This window comes from Notolepis coatsorum, assembly GCF_963971535.1.
Source record: "Notolepis coatsorum genome assembly, chromosome: 9".
Classification (NCBI taxonomy): domain Eukaryota; kingdom Metazoa; phylum Chordata; class Actinopteri; order Aulopiformes; family Paralepididae; genus Notolepis; species Notolepis coatsorum.
In genome coordinates this window covers 151,033,266-151,050,874 of record NC_140173.1, presented here as the reverse complement: position 1 = coordinate 151,050,874, position 17,609 = coordinate 151,033,266, and the positions used below count along the sequence as shown (strand labels likewise).

At 42.0% G+C, this 17,609-nt stretch overlaps 1 protein-coding gene across 3 annotated transcripts in view; it reads left to right on the top strand.

The window, feature by feature from the left end:
* LOC311233957 (tripartite motif-containing protein 16-like protein) overlaps positions 1 to 7,025 on the top strand; it is a 32,195-nt gene extending 25,170 nt beyond the window's left edge. For 2 of the 3 annotated variants that reach the window (XM_084321018.1, XM_084321019.1), the window contains 5 exons: positions 108 to 350; positions 653 to 812; positions 2,428 to 2,565; positions 4,152 to 4,211; positions 4,766 to 7,025. In XM_084321018.1, the coding sequence (XP_084177144.1) occupies positions 108 to 350; positions 653 to 812; positions 2,428 to 2,565; positions 4,152 to 4,211; positions 4,766 to 5,292 (1,128 nt within the window). In that variant the 3' untranslated portion in view covers positions 5,293 to 7,025. The remainder of the gene's footprint in view (positions 1 to 107; positions 351 to 652; positions 813 to 2,427; positions 2,566 to 4,151; positions 4,212 to 4,765) is intronic. The other variant, XM_084321020.1, reaches the window with a different exon arrangement.
* The last annotated feature ends 10,584 nt before the right edge of the window (positions 7,026 to 17,609 follow it).

Genomic DNA, 17,609 nt, shown 5'->3' with positions numbered 1-17,609 from the left:
TATCCTCAATAATGCTCTTGAGGATAAAGTGTGTGTGTGTGTGTGTGAGGCATAAGTTGTAAAGTGCTATAAAAGTGCAGTCCATTCATGTCTTTGTGTCTTAACAGAGTTCAGCCCAGACAGCAGTGAAGGCCAGTGATGAGATCTTCTCTGAGATGATCCGCTCCATACAGACGAGGTGCAAGGAGGTGAAGGACCTGATCGGAGCCCAGGAGAAGACTGCAGTCAGTCAGGCTGAAGGGGTCCTGAAGCAACTGGAACAGGAGATAGAGGAGCTGAGGAGGAGAGGGGTGGAACTGGAGCAGCTGGAGCAGCTGGAGCACACTGACGACCACATCCATTTCATTCAGGTTCACTAGATGTTAATATATTCTATTCCTTTTATATTTAAACCATATAGATCTACTTTAAAATGTCTGTTTCTGCCCATGTACTATTTTCAATAGTAAAGTCAATAGAAATGTACGGTGAATCACTAGTATTCCTGTGGTTTTACCAAATAAATACTATGTATATGGTTATTTCTAGTGATTCACTATAGCATTTCTACAGCCATTTGTACATAGAATTATTATTTTAATACTACAGTTTTACTGTAGGTGATTTTCGTATAATTCTGACTCTTTGTTTAATATCATTTATCTCTATCCAGGCTTTCCAGTCCTTCTCCAGTCCCAGCGTATATCCAGACTTACCCAGTATCGCTGTCCATCCTCTACGTGACTTCAGGAATGTGAGTGATGCCGTTTCTGAGCTGAGAGACGAACTGACGAACATCCTGAAGGATACGTGGCCGAAGATATCAGCAGAAGGTGAGATGAATATATACACTGTTGTAAAACATGAAGATATCAGCAGAAGGTGAGATGAATATATAGACTGTTGTAAAACATGAAGATATCAGGAGAAGGTGAGATGAATATATACACTGTTGTAAAACATGAAGATATCAGCAGAAGGTGAGATTAATATATACAGGTGCAGCTCAATAAATTAGAATATTGTGGAAAAGTTAATTTATTTCAGTGATTAAATTCAAAAAGCGAAACTCTTATAGATTATAGATTCATTACACACAAAGTGAAATATTTCAAGCCTTTATTTGTAGGGATGCACCGAATGGGAAATTCTTGGTCGAAACCGATACCGAAAATAGGAAACAGTTGGCCCAAAACCGAATGCCGAAAATGATTAATATAAATATATATATATAATGTATTTATTTTTCTTTTAGCTACCTGATTATGGCAAAAGACATGATTATGGCAAAACTTAACTTAAATAATATTAATAATCACTATTGGGCCCATAAAACATTTATTCAGCACTTTTGAATACATTAATTCCAGACTGACTGCTGAAAGATTGTGCAATTTAAACATTTTCTCTTTGCATACAACAAAATGTGCATTAAAGTCAAGTGCATTTTCTTTTCTCTGTAGGATAACTACAACACAGTGCATTCAGAACAAAGCCAAGGTGCTTTAAAACTGCATAAAGATCTGCATAAAGACACACACACACGAGAGGTGTTGATGTACTTGATGATTGTTTGTTGTGTTGCATATTTGAAATAAACTTCAATCAAATCAAACCCCCCCATCTTAAAAACAAAAACCTGTGTTTAACCTAGCCATCTATAAAACATCATGCTAAAACTGTGAAACAAATGTCCTACTCCCCTAAAGAAAGAAATACATTACAAATAGAATCTATTATTATTATTATAGCAAACATGACTCAGTTATGCAATAGTGCTGCTGCTTTTCATTTAGTTAATCTTTTAGTTAATAAGACTAAAAGTCTACAATATGACTACAACGATTTGATGATGGCTTCCTGTCCTCTCATTTCCATGTCCGGTTTAACGTTACATTTTCAACAACAGATTGCTGCTAATTAAACACTTCATGGAAACGGAGTAACGTTAACGTTATGTCGAGTTCATACGTGTAGTGTAGTATGAACTCGACATAACGTTAACATTACTCCATGTCCACTGTTGCTGCCACCGTTGCGTTGCAGATGGATGGTACACTGTTAGCTCCATAGCTAATCCGCTCCTAGAGACTACCGATAGCAGTACCGTTAACGTCGGAGCTTATCAATACTCCGGTTTTTTCTAATTTAGTTTAGAACCGGGTTTCGGGGGGCATCCCTACTCCCAAGAGGAGTTAGTTATCACAGGCTGTAGAATGCAGGAAGAGCTGCCAAGCTGCTCACGTTACACGTTGCGCATGCTATGTCTGTAGTCTCGTTTTGATTACGTCATCACAACAACACGTTATTTGACATTCTGTCATATATTTTCGGTGCTAAAACCCTTTCGGCCGAAAGAGCCTTTTTAACCATTTTCGGTGGCCGAATTTTCGGTGCATCCCTATTTATTTGTTTTAATTTTGATGAGTATGGCTTACAATCACAAAGCAGGTGGTGACATGGAAGCGCAGGAGGAAGAGATGCAGACAGAGAAGAACCACAGAACAGGCGATGAAGAAAGAAGGGCTGTCCTGGCAACATCTGGAGCAGAGGGCACAAGATCGGGATTTAAAGGCCTAAGTAAAAGTAAGTAATGGCTTACAGCTCATGAAAATCCCAAATTCAGTATCTCAGAAAATGTTTATATTACATAAGACCAATCAAAAAATATATATATTTAATATAGAAATGTCAGCCTACTGAAAAGTATGTTCACTCAGTACTTGGTTGGGGCTCCTTTTGCACAAATTACTGCATCAATGCAGCGAAATAAATGGACTTTTCCACGATATTCTAATTCATTGAGCTGCACCTGACTGTTGTAAAACATGACTCAATGCTGGCTACGGTTCTATGATAACATATATATATAAACAATATTTCAGTAAGGTGTTATCTATTTTTTCTGCTTGTTTTGTTTACTTTAGAATAGATGATCATGAAAGTATGTTTTAGGAAAGGCATTTTCCTTTTGGAAAATGTTTTTGTAAAGCTTGGGGGGGGGGGGGCAGAATGTTTTGTTTGTGTGAAATGGAACTTATTTAAATGTTTTATTAATAGAAATTGTAATCAATGGATGAATGATTAAATTAACCAATCAACCAATTAATCAATCAATCAACCGATTCATCAATCAATCAATCCAATCAAATAGCAACAGATAACAGAACTAAAGAGTGAGAGATAGATGCATACAAAGACAAATGTAGGGCTGTCAGTTTATCGCGTTAATTAGATTAATTAATTACACAGCAAATTATCGCGTTATGAAAATTAACTCAAAATTCATAAAAAACAAACAAACAAAAAAGAATTTAATAAACTATTTTTTTTATCTCATTCCATAAGAACGTAGAATACACATTTACAGACTTTTTTTTAATGTCCCATTTCCATGTTCTTGGTATCTGATTCTAGGGACATCTATGGATCTCAGGGAATGTATACTGTGGGCTAGATCCACAAAGAATGGATTGCACGGAGCAAGTTGCACCCTTACTTACAATTCATTATGAATTGAAAATGGGGGACCCTGATGTAAACGAGACAAAAGTCTTTCTCTGGTCTGCATCCCCTTAACAATTGTGTGTATTGAGCTGTCCTGTATTGTACCCATTCTGCAATCTGTTAATACAATTTGCATTCAATCAATCAATCTGCGTGGTGATTGATTGAATGACATTTTTATTTTGAGTAAATTGTAATGAACCAAATGAGAATATCAATAAAAAAAATGTATTATCTTTGACTGTGAATAACACCATGCTCAAATTGACCAGACCTGAAAAATCTAAGCAAATTAATAAATGGAAGATGATTAAACAGAAGGTTTTGTAGATACAGTACTGAATTCTGCCATCCGGACACATGCAATTTGAAATATGATTATAGAATATAGAATATCAGGCATAAAATGGTTATGTGATTAAAATGCGATTAATTAGATTAATTAATTACAAATCCTGTAATTAATTGGATACATTTTTTTAATCGCCTGACAGCACTAAAATAAAGACAAGTGACATCACAATAGAAACCCAGAATGAGCCTCCCTGTGAACCCACTCGTCAGGAACTCTGGAACAGCTCAAGGAGCAAATCAGAAATAAGTGATGAGTTCTATTGTTTATCTATTGTTGATAACATGCTGTGACTGATATTTTGTGTCTCTAGTTTCTCGAGTGGCTGTTCTACTTCCACCAAAGCCCGGGACGAGGGATTCCTTCTTACAACGTGAGTTCCACGATGACCTCTTTCTATCACTTGTGTTGTCGTGTGTCGGCTGACGGACAGACTCTGACATAATAGGGAGGTGTAGTGGTTACGTCATTGCTGTTTCCGGCCGGTCCACCATCTTGAAAACACAATGTATTTGCCCATTGCCCATTTCTAAATCGTCTCGTTTAAACCAAATAAAGCATGAACATTTGCATGGTGTACCTCTCTGTGTGTATTCATCCACAATCTATAGCTCAACATGAAAATATTCGCAATTAATGGTTAAAAAAAATCACAATTTTATTTCAACAATAAATTTATTCTTAATTGTTTTATTTAAACAATAATGTTAGTGATAGAAGGGAACACATCTTGTGCAAAAATGGAAAGCTTTAAAATTTTCATTCGGCAGAATTGTTACAATAGCTAGCCGATAATCCATTTTCCCAATGATAAATCCCTATACAGGTGGACCTCGCGGGCGGTCCAAAGTGACGTCAGACTACACCTCCCTATAGAGGTTGTGTGTTTAATTTGCTCTGATTTGATGTCATGTATTTTTCTCCCAGACGCCTGTCCCCTCTCACTGGACCCAAACACAATGAAGAACACCCTGTCCCTGTCAGTGCAGAACAGGAAGGTGACTGGTTCACAAAACTACCACCGCTACGCTGACCATCCTGAGAGATTCACTGACTGGAGGCAGGTGTTGTGCAGAGAGGGTCAGTCTGCACGCTGTTACTGGGAAGTGAAGTGGACCGGCTCCATGGTTCTGACAGCAGTCTGTTACAAAGACATCAGAAGAAAAGGTGGTGCTGAGTCACGCTTTGGACTCACTAACAAGTCCTGGTGTTTACAGAGCAGCTACAATGGAGACTACTGGTTCAGACACAATAATGTTCACACTAGAGTGTCAGGCCCTCGGTCCTCCAGGATAGGAATGTACCTGGATCACAAGGCAGGTACTCTGTCCTTCTACAGTGTCTCTGACACCATGACCCTCCTCCATACAGTTCAGACCACGTTCACACAGGCCCTCTATCCAGGGATACAGGTTAGCTGTAATGCAACAGCAGAATTGATGAACATATGGTAGAGCCTGAGACCATCGTATCTATTTTTAAATATAATTGATACCAATTAGAGATGTCCGATATTTTCAGCCTACCGATATTATTGGCCGATATTGGCATTCAAATGTAATATCGGAAACAAATAAAATGTATTTAAATTTTTTATTTTTTTTATGTAACCTTTACTTACCCAGGCAACCAAGTAAGAACATATTCTTATATACAAAAGCAGCCTGACCAAAAACCTAAATCATGCAAAAAAAAAAAAATTATGTGTAGTACTGTGTAAGTAAATTAAATACAAAATGACAGTAGCAATTGCATACAAGGAAAATTACAATAAATAAGGGAGAGAGAAGTAAAGAGAGAGGGGAAAATGGAGAGAGAGAAGAAAATGGGAGATGCACAGATAATGTTTACATTTAGAAAGCCTTGTTGAATGCATCCAGTGAAATTGACCCATGCTTTGTCATACTTACGAATTGTCAAAAGTATGCATAATGTTGTGTTAATTCCACGACAAGAGGTATGCAATGTTAGTTACCTGAAATTTATTTGTATGTGCTCATTTCATCATTCATGTATTTTCTATTCTAATAAAACTGAATCAAACCATAAACGAGGTGGCCTGGATGTTAGATCCTAATGTGAAAAACTGCTCATTTTACCCTTGCTATTATTATTTTTACTTTTATCTTTACGCCCCACTATCTGCTGAGTGCATACAATAACCTTTATCATGTTTTGTAACAGATTACAGAAATTCAAGAAGAACGTGAAGTTCTGATATGATTAATATATCTGCATTTATCCCACTTTATGCTTTGCCCTTGCTTCTTGTTTTACACAGATTGTACGTCTTATTTTTTTATTTTTAAACTTACATTTTTATTAACATTTATAGACATACAACATTTAGACAATACTTACAATGAGACAATACTTACAATGACATCAATAACATAACAATATACTAACATGGGCCCCTTGAATTTCTATAATATGGCTGCGTTCAGCTGCCCAGACCCCCATAAGGGACCCCCCCCCTCCCACCATCCACCCCTAGAAATGGGGCTCCCCCACATCCCAGGTCCGTCCCACGCGGGGCCGAGCACTCAGCGACATGGGTCCCTTGAATTGAATTGGGCCAGGCTCAGTAGAGGAGAGAGGGGAGGAGAGCCAAGCCCGCTACCTCCCATGTCACAGAGAGCCCCACCCCACGCACACCGAACCCACAACACACAAGACCCCACTGGGCAAAACTCAGCCGCTCTGACCCCCATAAGAGAAACCCCTCCCTCCTGCCATCCTCCCCGAGAAACAGAACACCCCCATATCCCTGGTCCACCATCCGCGAAGCTGAGCACCCAAAGCCCCCACCTGCCCCCGCCCCGACTCCCAGGCCACCGGCCCACGAGAATCCCAAAACAAGCCCAGGCCCGCAGAAGGCCAAAGCACCACGCCTCAATGGCCCCCCGACCCCAAGCCCGGTGGCCCGGTGACCAGACCGCCCAGGCCACGGCGGCCGAGGGCCCCAAGGAACCCCACCCCACAACACGCAAGGCCCCCCTCTCCCGGGTCGAACCGCCAGAGCGATGGCCTCTCCCCCCGACATTCCCCCCCACTGAACAAAGCCCGCCCATTTCTGTACCTCCCATGTCACTGATATCACTATGTACATTAGCAACTAGGGCTGCCGCGGTATTGATTTTTTCCTTACTGCACAAACTAGTGAAGCCATTGAAACCGCTGCGGTAACCGCAATGTTTTTTTTTTTTTTTTATGTAATGTTAAAATATTTTTTTCCTAAATAAACTTTTCGAATGCATTTTTTTCTGTGGTATTCTATTCTTTATAGCCTCTAGTCTAACGTTAAATGTCTATCTTTATTCCAGTGTTGTCATTAACACTTTGATTGCCTAAGGCTAAATTCATGATATACCATAGGTTGCCAGCTCTATTTGTCTATGGATAAGTTCCCCTTCTTTGCAGGGCTATAACTTTTTAAATTCTATTGCTAAATTGCCATTATTAGGGCCCATTCAATGCCCTATATGTATTGTTCAGGGTGTATGAACGTTAAACTTTTTCATTCACATATTCATACTAAAATATGATCTAAAGTATAAGTATGTTTTCATCTCTTTCTGCAGCTTTCTCCAGAACGTGATTTATAGCCCCAAATGCATTATATTGATGATCAAATACAGTTTGATAGCAATCGGCGCGATATAAAAAAATCCAACTGGACGGACTTCTGGAAGTTACTACACATCATCTGATGTTGACCGGATGGGCGAGGGGGCGTTTATAATTCCGTGGGCAGCGTTATACCATTCATCTAATGTGGGTCAAATGTTCATCAGATCAGTTAGTATAGAAGACATTGAAAAATAACGCTGAATCTTACCGTATCTTCCTCGCGCCGTTGGGCGATGAGCGTGGAGTATACATTTTCCTATTATGGGATGTTGGAATACCCGGTCCATTTCCAGGTTGTATAATGGTATATACGTCCAAATCATGTTGTTTATCGAGTTATTGGCAACGGATCGCTATGTATTGTGACGAGCTAGAGTGCCGGTACATATACGGAGTGCCCGGAAGTAATATGGGTAAACAGCACATCGTCCAAGTAACTTCCTGTTTGGCGATTGCGCCGATCGGCCACCAGATGGCACTCTTGAACCGCTAGAGGGTTCAGTGGGGCTTTTTGGTGGGTCTCAGGCCAGCGGATGGGAAATATGAATCCGATCACAGATTTTAGAAATATTGATATCAAAGACGAGTTACGGCGTCTTCGGCAACTTGAGCATGGCGGGGAAGGACGCCTAAACACGTCTTCCGGCAGTTAAAGTGTTAAAGAGTGACTTTGCAGCATGAATATTGTCTGCATAATAGATAATAACGTCATGGAATCGTTTGTTCAACCCAGTGGCCAGCGAATTAACACCAGCTAAAGCAACTGCGCTCAGCACACACACACACACACAATATGGCATATCTACTGCTCCAGAACCAGAACTGACCTGTCCTCGCTAACCGTGACCACTCCGTCTTCTTTCGGGATCAAAATGGCAGCATTTACGGCATCCCATTGGGTTTCACTACAAGATCCATGTTTTTAGCAGATTCAAAGCGAAAACTTTCCGTAGCAGCAAAACAAGTTCTGGGGTTCAATCAGAATGTTAACTGCGCAACTGCAAGTGGAAACGTTCGAACACATGGCGTGAAGAAAATAGGCTATACACAACTATAATTATTATTATAAAAAATTCAATAAAAAACAGCCGGTGATGCGGTAATCAGCTCGACTCTGAGGTGGGCGTGACGTGATGGCGATATCGCGATAATGCGGTAACCGCGGCAGCCCTATTAGCAACAGCTATTCTAACATGACTTAAAAAATGTAATGAAAATAAAATAAGCTATATGGTTAGCACTTTTTGCCCCCGTTGGAGGGGAATCAGCTCTCCTAGGGAGAGGCCCCCCCCCTAGTGACGGAGATATCCCCAATGGAGATTCTCCCAAGCCCCTATTATTGTCCAACTTTTTTAGAATTTTTGTCCTTCACAAATGTCCATGTGCACATTTAACCCATTCAGTGCCAACCACGAGTATAGTCGGGTTAACTAGCCAACCGTTCCGTGCCAATCACGAGTATAGTCGGGTTTTAATCGTTATTTATTTTATTAGCGATATCCATTCATTTTCATCCATCCAACCTGATGTTATCAGTGAAGCTTTTACCACTACCCCATTCAATAAAAAGTGCTGATTATCTAAGGGATTGTAATATCTAGTCATAAGCTCAACTAACGGGAATGGGTCTGAGCCCGCAAAAGGTCAAATACCGCCGCCTATCGTCTCCCGGATGGTATTGCACATCATTGGATTGGATTGGCTGGGAATGTGCATCGAAAAAATTACTCCGGTCCGAGTTTTCCTTCTCGGGCAAGCAGTATCGTGTTACCACATTGACTGAGGACACTCAGAGCAGCATCGATTATGTGTTTTGAACTATAACGTTGGATCAATAAACGCGATCGATATTTGGAATGGCGATCAGGAATTGGATTAATCTTTTTGCAGAACATCTGATGTGAGGTAAGGAATTTATGTTACGAATCTTGGGTTAATCAGATGTTCCTTTCACCGCAATCGGAGCGTGTGAGCTCAGTGAGCATTTTCTCGTACCCCGCTCGAGCGTGCACTGTTGAATCCGGTCTTTTAACACTTTGTGCGCCATTCACGTTGTATGACGTGTTTCAAGTCAATGTTTCAAGTCAAAATGCGAATTCTGCCAATCCACGGCGTACAACGTTATTTTGATCATATTTCATATTTTCGCCATGGTATTCATATTTCACTCACGGAGCCTTGTCTGATGCTGTGGGACTCAGCACAACTCTGCAACGCTTCAATACTGCCACCTGGTGGATGATCGGCGAGTTGCCAAACCGGATATGCCGGTTGGATATCCGTGAGTCTCCTAAATCCGTCCGGCCACTCGCATATCATCCCAGGACTCAAGCCACACACCGTGGATATGGATCGCTGCCATAACTCAATAATCGACATGATTTGGGCGTGTATTAGTATTATACAAACCGGAAATGGATCGCCTCGATCCCCATCGGATAACTGGGATCTGTTTGCTCCAGTATCATCGCCCAACGGTAAGAGGAGGCTGCCGTGACTTTCAGCGTTTTTGTTTATTATTATCGATGCAAACTGCTCTGATCTATATATCACCCATACTACATAAATCATTTAACGACGATCACGGAATTATAAACGACCCCCCGCCCCCCCCCCCCCCCCCCCCTCCGTTCACCCGCGCATGATCAGTCATAACGTTTAGGACCATGTACAGTTGAAATTTTTTATATAGCGTGGATCAGCAACAAACGGCATTTGATAATGTATATATGCATCTATATCTAGGAATTACTGCAGAAAACGATAAAAACATATTTATATTCTAGACGGTATTTTTGTATGAATGTGTGAATGAAAAAGTAAAACGTTCCTACATCCTGAACGATAGATAATCGATGTTGAATGGGCTATAGTAATGTCAATTTAGCAATACAATTTAAAAAGTTATAGCCCTGCAAAGAAGGTGAACATCTCCATAGACTTACAGTACTGGCAGAGAATGGTATAAGACACTGAAACTCTGTGACAGTTAATGTGTTAAGACTGCGTTTCTCCTGGCTGCCACCTCTGCTAAACGCGTGTGTGAGCTATGCGCTCTTTCGGTTCAACCAGAGTGGGTTAATATGGGGGACGATAGCAGTGTTACTCTGAGGCCCAATCCAGCCTTTGTGCCAAAGAATATCCAGAGCTCTCATCGCTCCAGGGACATTGTGCTAAAGGCTTTCCACCCTCCCCCTCACGCAGGTGAGGTGGGAAAGAGCCTTCACCTGTTGTGTCCTATTTGTTCGCTTGCAATATGTCTTAAGCGCACACAGGACCTCAGGGCTACCAGTCAACTGTTTGTTTGTCACGGTGGCTCTAACAAAGGTAAGGCGCTGTCAAAACAATGCCTGTCGCATTGGTTGTGCGAGGGCATCGCCCTTTGTTACGTCACTGTCATAGTATATTCCACCTTATTGGTTCAGGACTAAAACTGATATTCTCACCTCTGCTACAGTATTTATTTGTTAAAAAGATTGGAAATTAGATTTAGAGTATAAAATGTGATTCAGCTTTAGTGTATTGTGCAAGACTTAAAAAGTGTAATTTTAAGAATAATGAGCATTCCTGCTTTGAGGAATCCTAAGAGAGAATGATAACTAACAGCAACTCACCTACAGGTAACATTGGAACAACACCTCCCTCTAGTGGTGCTTGTTGGTCAAGCCACTTGAATTAAAACACTGACTGAATGTCAGTTTTCACCTCAGACTTTACGTTAATGTCCCCATGGGCCGGACAAGTCTTCTTTAAACAAGTCAAGAAGAAAACATCACAATAAATCAAGAACAAAGACAAAAACACCAGGAAATCCAAAATAAAATGTAAAATTAATAAATTAAATGAATGCAACACTCCCAGACATACCCCACGCAAAGGTAAGGAAAAACCCACTAAAAACCTATAGCAATAGGAAAAAAGCACCACAGGCAATGTGGAGGGGAGAAACCTTAGATGTCGGTGATAGTAGTGTTGCAATAAAACAGGCGAAACAGTTGGTAAGCATGTACTTAAGCATTACATCACACGCAGGAGTGGTTTGTGACCAATAAACCATGCCTAGGGGTGGTTGTTAGGCCCGAGGCGCAGCCGAGGGTCGTTAGACCCCCCTAGGCATGGTTTATTGGTCACAAATCACGACTGCACGTGGTGTAAAGCTTTTATACAACTGCCAGATTCATCCAACCTTATTTCTATACAATAAACACACATTAATCGAAGATTTATTGAAAAAACCATCCGCCAGAAAAAGTAGTTCCCACAACTCCATGTGGAAGCAGCTTGAAGTGCATCCAACCAAACTAACACATCCAACTGTGTATTATTGGAATGATTGAGAGAAGTTGCCTCATGTGGAAGCAGCTTGAAGTGCATCCAACCAACTAACACATCCAACTGTGTATTATTGGAATGATTGATTGAAAATTTATTAAAACGTTTTCTTTGCCCTATAGGAAAAAAACGTTTTCTTCGCCCTATTTTTTTATTTATTTCTTTTAGCCTAAACTTAACCAGTTGGAAACCAGGGGTACAGTAATAAAATTAGCAATCAACCAATCAATCAATTCAATAGACCATGCTCACTTAAAACAGCGCTGCTTCTCTCTCAGTCTGACTCCCCCGCTGTTGCAGACAGGAGTGTGTGTGTGTGTGTGTGCGTGTGTGTGTGTGTGTGTGTGTGTGTGTGTGTCACAGTGTGTGTGTGCGTGTGTGTATGTGTGTGTGTGTGTGTGTGTGTGTGTATGTGTGTGTGTGTGTTTGTGGGTACGCCAGCGTCGGACAGTGTGAGAGAGAACGCTGCAAGAAAGTAGGAAGGAAGAAATTTAAATCAATCAATTAATCTATCAATCAATCCGCGATTTTTCTTTTGTTCTAGATTGAGTCAAGACCCATCAATTACATCATCCAACATTGTTTAAAATACTAACACATTCGACTTGACAGAATCGCTTCATATTTAGTCGTTATGATGCTTTCAACATAACCATTTGATCTCCGCGATCCTGTTTTCTCCCGGAGTGAGCCGGGGAGGGTTATGTGATTTGGTTGTGGGCGGGTCCTGAGCCCAGGACCGTGGATTGTTACCAATAAAGACGTGTGAATGGCCAATCAGAATCGAGAAATTTGCATGCCGTTGTATAAATATATACGTGTAATGATACACAAATAAGTGCATGCAATAGCAACTGGGGTCCATAAGAACATTTTGAAAGATTGAAAATAGAGCTGATGATTCATACCAATCTTATGAAAGGTTACTTTGCTGACCGAATAGAATAAAAAAAAAAAGTGTTTTGAATTTGTGGTATTTTATTTATCCCCTTGGAGAAATAGTTTTTGCTTATCTGAGATACGCATAAACTTAAAGTCTGCCTTTCACCAGAGGGGACAGTGTGCAGGCAGGGTCAGCCATTTTCGGGGGCCCCAAGAGCAGGAAGAGGTTCAGTGCCTTGCTCAACGACACGTCGAAGGGAATGAGGATTATGTTCTTCGACTTCTCCAGTACCTTCAACACCATCCAGCCGTCACTGCTATAGCGGAGAAGCTCTCCGTGATGCAGCTGGAGCACAGCTTGGTGGCCTGGATCAAGGACTACCTCACTGACGGACCGCAGTACGTCAGACTAAAGGACAGTCAGTCTGACGTACTGGTGAGCAACACCAGGAGGAACTGTGCTGTCACCCTTCCTCTTCACCCTCGATACCTCAGACTTCTGCCGCAACTCACGCGGGTGCCACCTGCAGAAGTTCTCTGACGACTCCTCCATCGTAAGCTACATCACCGACGATGATGAGGAGGAGTATAGAGCCCTGGCTGGTGGAGAGCTGTGTGGGGTGGAGCGACAGCAACCACCTCCAACTCGACACCAGTAAGACCAAGGACAATAAACTGGACTGGTCGGACAACACAGAGTCCCTCTACAGGAAGGGACAGAGCAGACTGTTCTTCCTGAGGAGACTCGGGTCCTTCGATGTTTGCAATAGACTGCTGCAGTCGTTCTACCAGTCTGTAGTGGCCAGCGTCCTCTTCTATGCTGTGGCATGCTGGGGGGGGGGGGCTACATCAACTCGAGGGACACCAACAAACTGAACAAGCTGGTGAGGAAGGCTAGCTCCTTGGTGGGAGTCGAGCTGGTCGGACTAGAGGTGGTGGCAGAGAGGGCGATGAGAAGGAAGCTGGCTGCTATCCTGGAGAATCCCTCCCACCCCCTCTACGACGAGCTAGTCAAGATGAGAAGCACGTTCAGTCACAGACTCATACCCCCCCGACACTCAACTAACCGCCTCGAACAGTCCTTCATACCAGCGGCCATCAGGCTCCACAACAGTGGGCAGGGACTGCTGCCAGACATCCAACTAGAACTAATAGGAAGCTAAAAAGGACAATAACACTACCTTATGCATACTGTACTGCACCTTATGTGAATACTGTGATACTGTATATTTAATTTCAGTTAGTTAGATAGTAAATTATAACACTACCTTATGCATACTGCACCTTATGTGAATACTGTGATACTGTATATTTAATTTCAGTTAGTTAGATAGTAAATTATAACACTACCTTATGCATACTGAACCTTATGTGATACTGTGAAAACTGTATATTTCAGTTAGTTAGATAATAAATTATTTTGACTTATTTGTTTACACTGCTTGTGTTGTTTTTACTACCTGTACCCCCCCCCCCATCCCCCATGCTGATATGATGCCTGAATTTCCCCAAGGGGATCAATAAAGGAATATCTTATCTTATCTTACATACAGTAATTAGCAGTCACATGATGTTACGGTTACACGATGGTCTGCCTTTTCAATCTCACATATAAGATTAACATTTTGATGATGTCACCATGGCTACTAGGGTGCCGCCCCCCTCTGGTGGAAAGTGGTTTGGGATTTTTTTTCTATAATAGTAGATTCCGACCACTAGATTTTTTTTATTCAATAAATAATAATTACTCTTTTTAAGTATGTTTTTGTTTAAAATGCACAATTGATTGATTGAAAACTTTATTGACAGATTGCAGAATGGGTACAAAACAGATCGCTAACGCTGTGGCGTCCTTGACGAAGACAGGCAGGAGCACTTGGATTGGTCCCCGTGGGCGCGGCTCACGTCGACGCCCTATCTGCTCCCGGGAAGGACGACGGGATGGGTCAAGTGCAAAGACTCATTAGGCGACACAAGAAAATTGCATGTGTGTGTTCCTGTGCGTGTGCCACCTATCGCATGTGTGTGTCGTTTGCATGCCAAATAAAGACTTCCTATAGTCCTGCATTATTATACAGTACAGCTCAATACAAACAACTGCTAAGAGGATCAGGGACGTGCACAGGACTTTAGAGGGGCAGGTGCTCAAAGGCTGAAAAGGGCACTATACCTGTGTGTTTTAACCGAGGGCGCTTAGCGCGCAAGCCCGATTTTTAAGGGCCCTTTTCGGGCGGGGGCCCCCTTTTTATGGTTTTTGGGGGGTTTTGGTGATCAAATATTGAATATTGAACTATAATAATCAGTGCAGGAGCTCACTTATCCTTGAAAGACATTTTTATCACTGACTTAAAAGGCCCATACATCTCCATAAATGTTCAGGGGGGAGGGAATAAGTGCTTACCCTACAGACCCAAAGAAGTGCTGTGTATTCTGTATTGTTTAATATAAATGCATTTTTTATTCCAATCCCGATTCGTATTTGAGATTCCCAAATCCCATCGCACTTGACTTCTTCGTGTCCCTCAATGAGTGTAATACCAGCATTCAACTGTATGCTCCACAGCGGTTTCTATCATCATCATCATCATCACCCACGCTATGCATAAAATATATAGGTCCGCGGAGAGGCACGCTGAGGAGGCCGTGCAAACTGCAATGGAATATGGGGCATCTCTCTCTCTTTACCTAATATTTTGATTCTATCCTGACATTTTTCAGTTGGAAGGGCAGTCTATGGCCCCGTTTAGACTGAAACGCTAGCAGGTGAATCCGCAAAAATATTTTTTCGGATGTGCCTAATTTCGTTTATACGGAAACGGCATTTTTACGGGGTGAAACCGCAAAAAAGTGAGACTACCTTCCAGGGTGGAATTCCTAGAAACGATAAACCTTTGTGCTATCATCTAAACCAGGGGTGTCCAACCTTTTTTGAACCAAGATCTACTTTTTTATTTAACACCTAGCCCGAGAGCTACCAGCCAAAATTGTATATTGTAAGCCGTCATTTGAGGCTTTATAAAATAGCATAATGAACACAAATCTGTCAGTGCCGAGTCCGACCTCATCTTAAATAACAAACAGCATTGCTTGTTGTAGTTAACAAGGAGAGTAAGAGTTGATTTAGCAAAAATTTTATTTTTTATTTTTTTTAATCGAATTTTATGAATCAAGATCTACTTGAAATCAGCCCGCGATCTACCTGTCGATCGCGATCGACTGGTTGGGCCCCACTGATCTAAACTGTCAAACCGCATAAAACGATGACGAAAGGGTTGTCAAGGCTCTCATCGCGCGTACTGCTTACATCACAGGCATGCGCCAGTAGCCTAGAAGCGTAAACAAAGCATGTCTGATTCTATCCATGGCGATCACCTGAAGGCTACATTGGCAGTACTTTTAATACACAAGAATCTGTCCCGTGGCGTGACTGGACCCACCGTCTGTGAGTGACTCTGCTTTGGTCCAATCACATTCCCCACCCACAGTCTGCGAATCAGAGGCAGAGTAGGGCGGGTCTTCACAGCACGTCATGTGACATATGCGCCAATCGTGTGACAGCGGGGCTCAGTCATCTCGAGTTGTTACAGCCTCGTCTGCACGGACAATTCCATCCTAAAACGCTAGTCTAAACGCAAAATTAAAAGTGAGACCGCAAGACGACTTTTGCGGTTTCTGTTCAGACTCTCTCCATCTAAACGTAGCCTATATATGCGTAACGGTAAATAATTTTTTTCTTTTTTGTATTTTCTTTTTTTTAAAGGGCACTTTTTTTATGAGGCTCAAAAAGGCAGGTGCTCAAGCACCCCTTGAGCTCTATGTGTGCACGTGCCTGAAGAGGATGAAGACCAGACAAATGCTTTCATCTTGTTTACATCAGGGTCCTCCATTTTCAATTCATCAAGACATTTATGACATACAAGTCAAGACATACAAATATACAGTACTGTTTAAGAAACAGAGATCATAAAAAAATGTATACATTCGAAAGGGAAGAAACTGTACATTGGAGGGGGGTGGGGGGATTTTGACATTTACCAGGCCCAGTTTCTAATTGCAGCCACCCGTAGGTGCTCTTTGAGAGCGGTTTTGAAGGAGGGATTCACATTCTTTTACAGCTGTGGGTAGGGCGTTTCACATTATTGTGGGACAATTTAGAAATGTGTTTAACTTTAGTTCCAATAACGTGAACCCTGATATAAACAAGACAAAAGTCTTTCTCTGGTCTGCATCCCCTTAACAATTGTGTGTATTGAGCCGTACTGTATTGTACCCATTCTGTAATCTGTTAATAAAGTTTTCAATCAATCAATTCGGCCGAAACTCCTTTCACTTTGCAGCAGCTTATGACTGAACGTTATTCAAGACACCCTTAAACTTACAGCTCTAACTGCACTGACTGCCTTCAAGAATATACTCAACAGGGCGGCTGGGTGGCGCAGCGGACTAAGCGCTCGTCACCAATGCGAGAGACACTGGTATCGAATCCGGCTGTCAGCGTTGCCTCCGGCTTGGCCGGCCGTCATACTGGCTCAATTGGCAGAGTCAGCGGGAGGGAAGCCGGTGGGGTGGTATTCGGGTCGTTGTAAACAGCGACTCCTACAGGTCGGTCAGGGCGCCTGCACAGCGAGGGAGGGAGATGGTGAAGGTAGTGTGACCTCCCACACGTTACACTTCACCAGTGAGAGTCCTCGCTGCCAGGTGAAAAGATGCTGCTGGCTGTCTCCTATGTCTCGGAGGAAGCATCTGAGGGCTCCCTAGACCGGCCAGTGGGGGGCACATGCGAGCAACGACCAGGAAGGTGAGGGGGGAATTGGCATAACGACTGAATTGGGATGGGAAAAAAATCATAGAGAAACATAGAAAAACAGGAGGAGAAAAAAATAAAAAATGATAATATACTCAACACGCTCTCAGTAGATCCCTC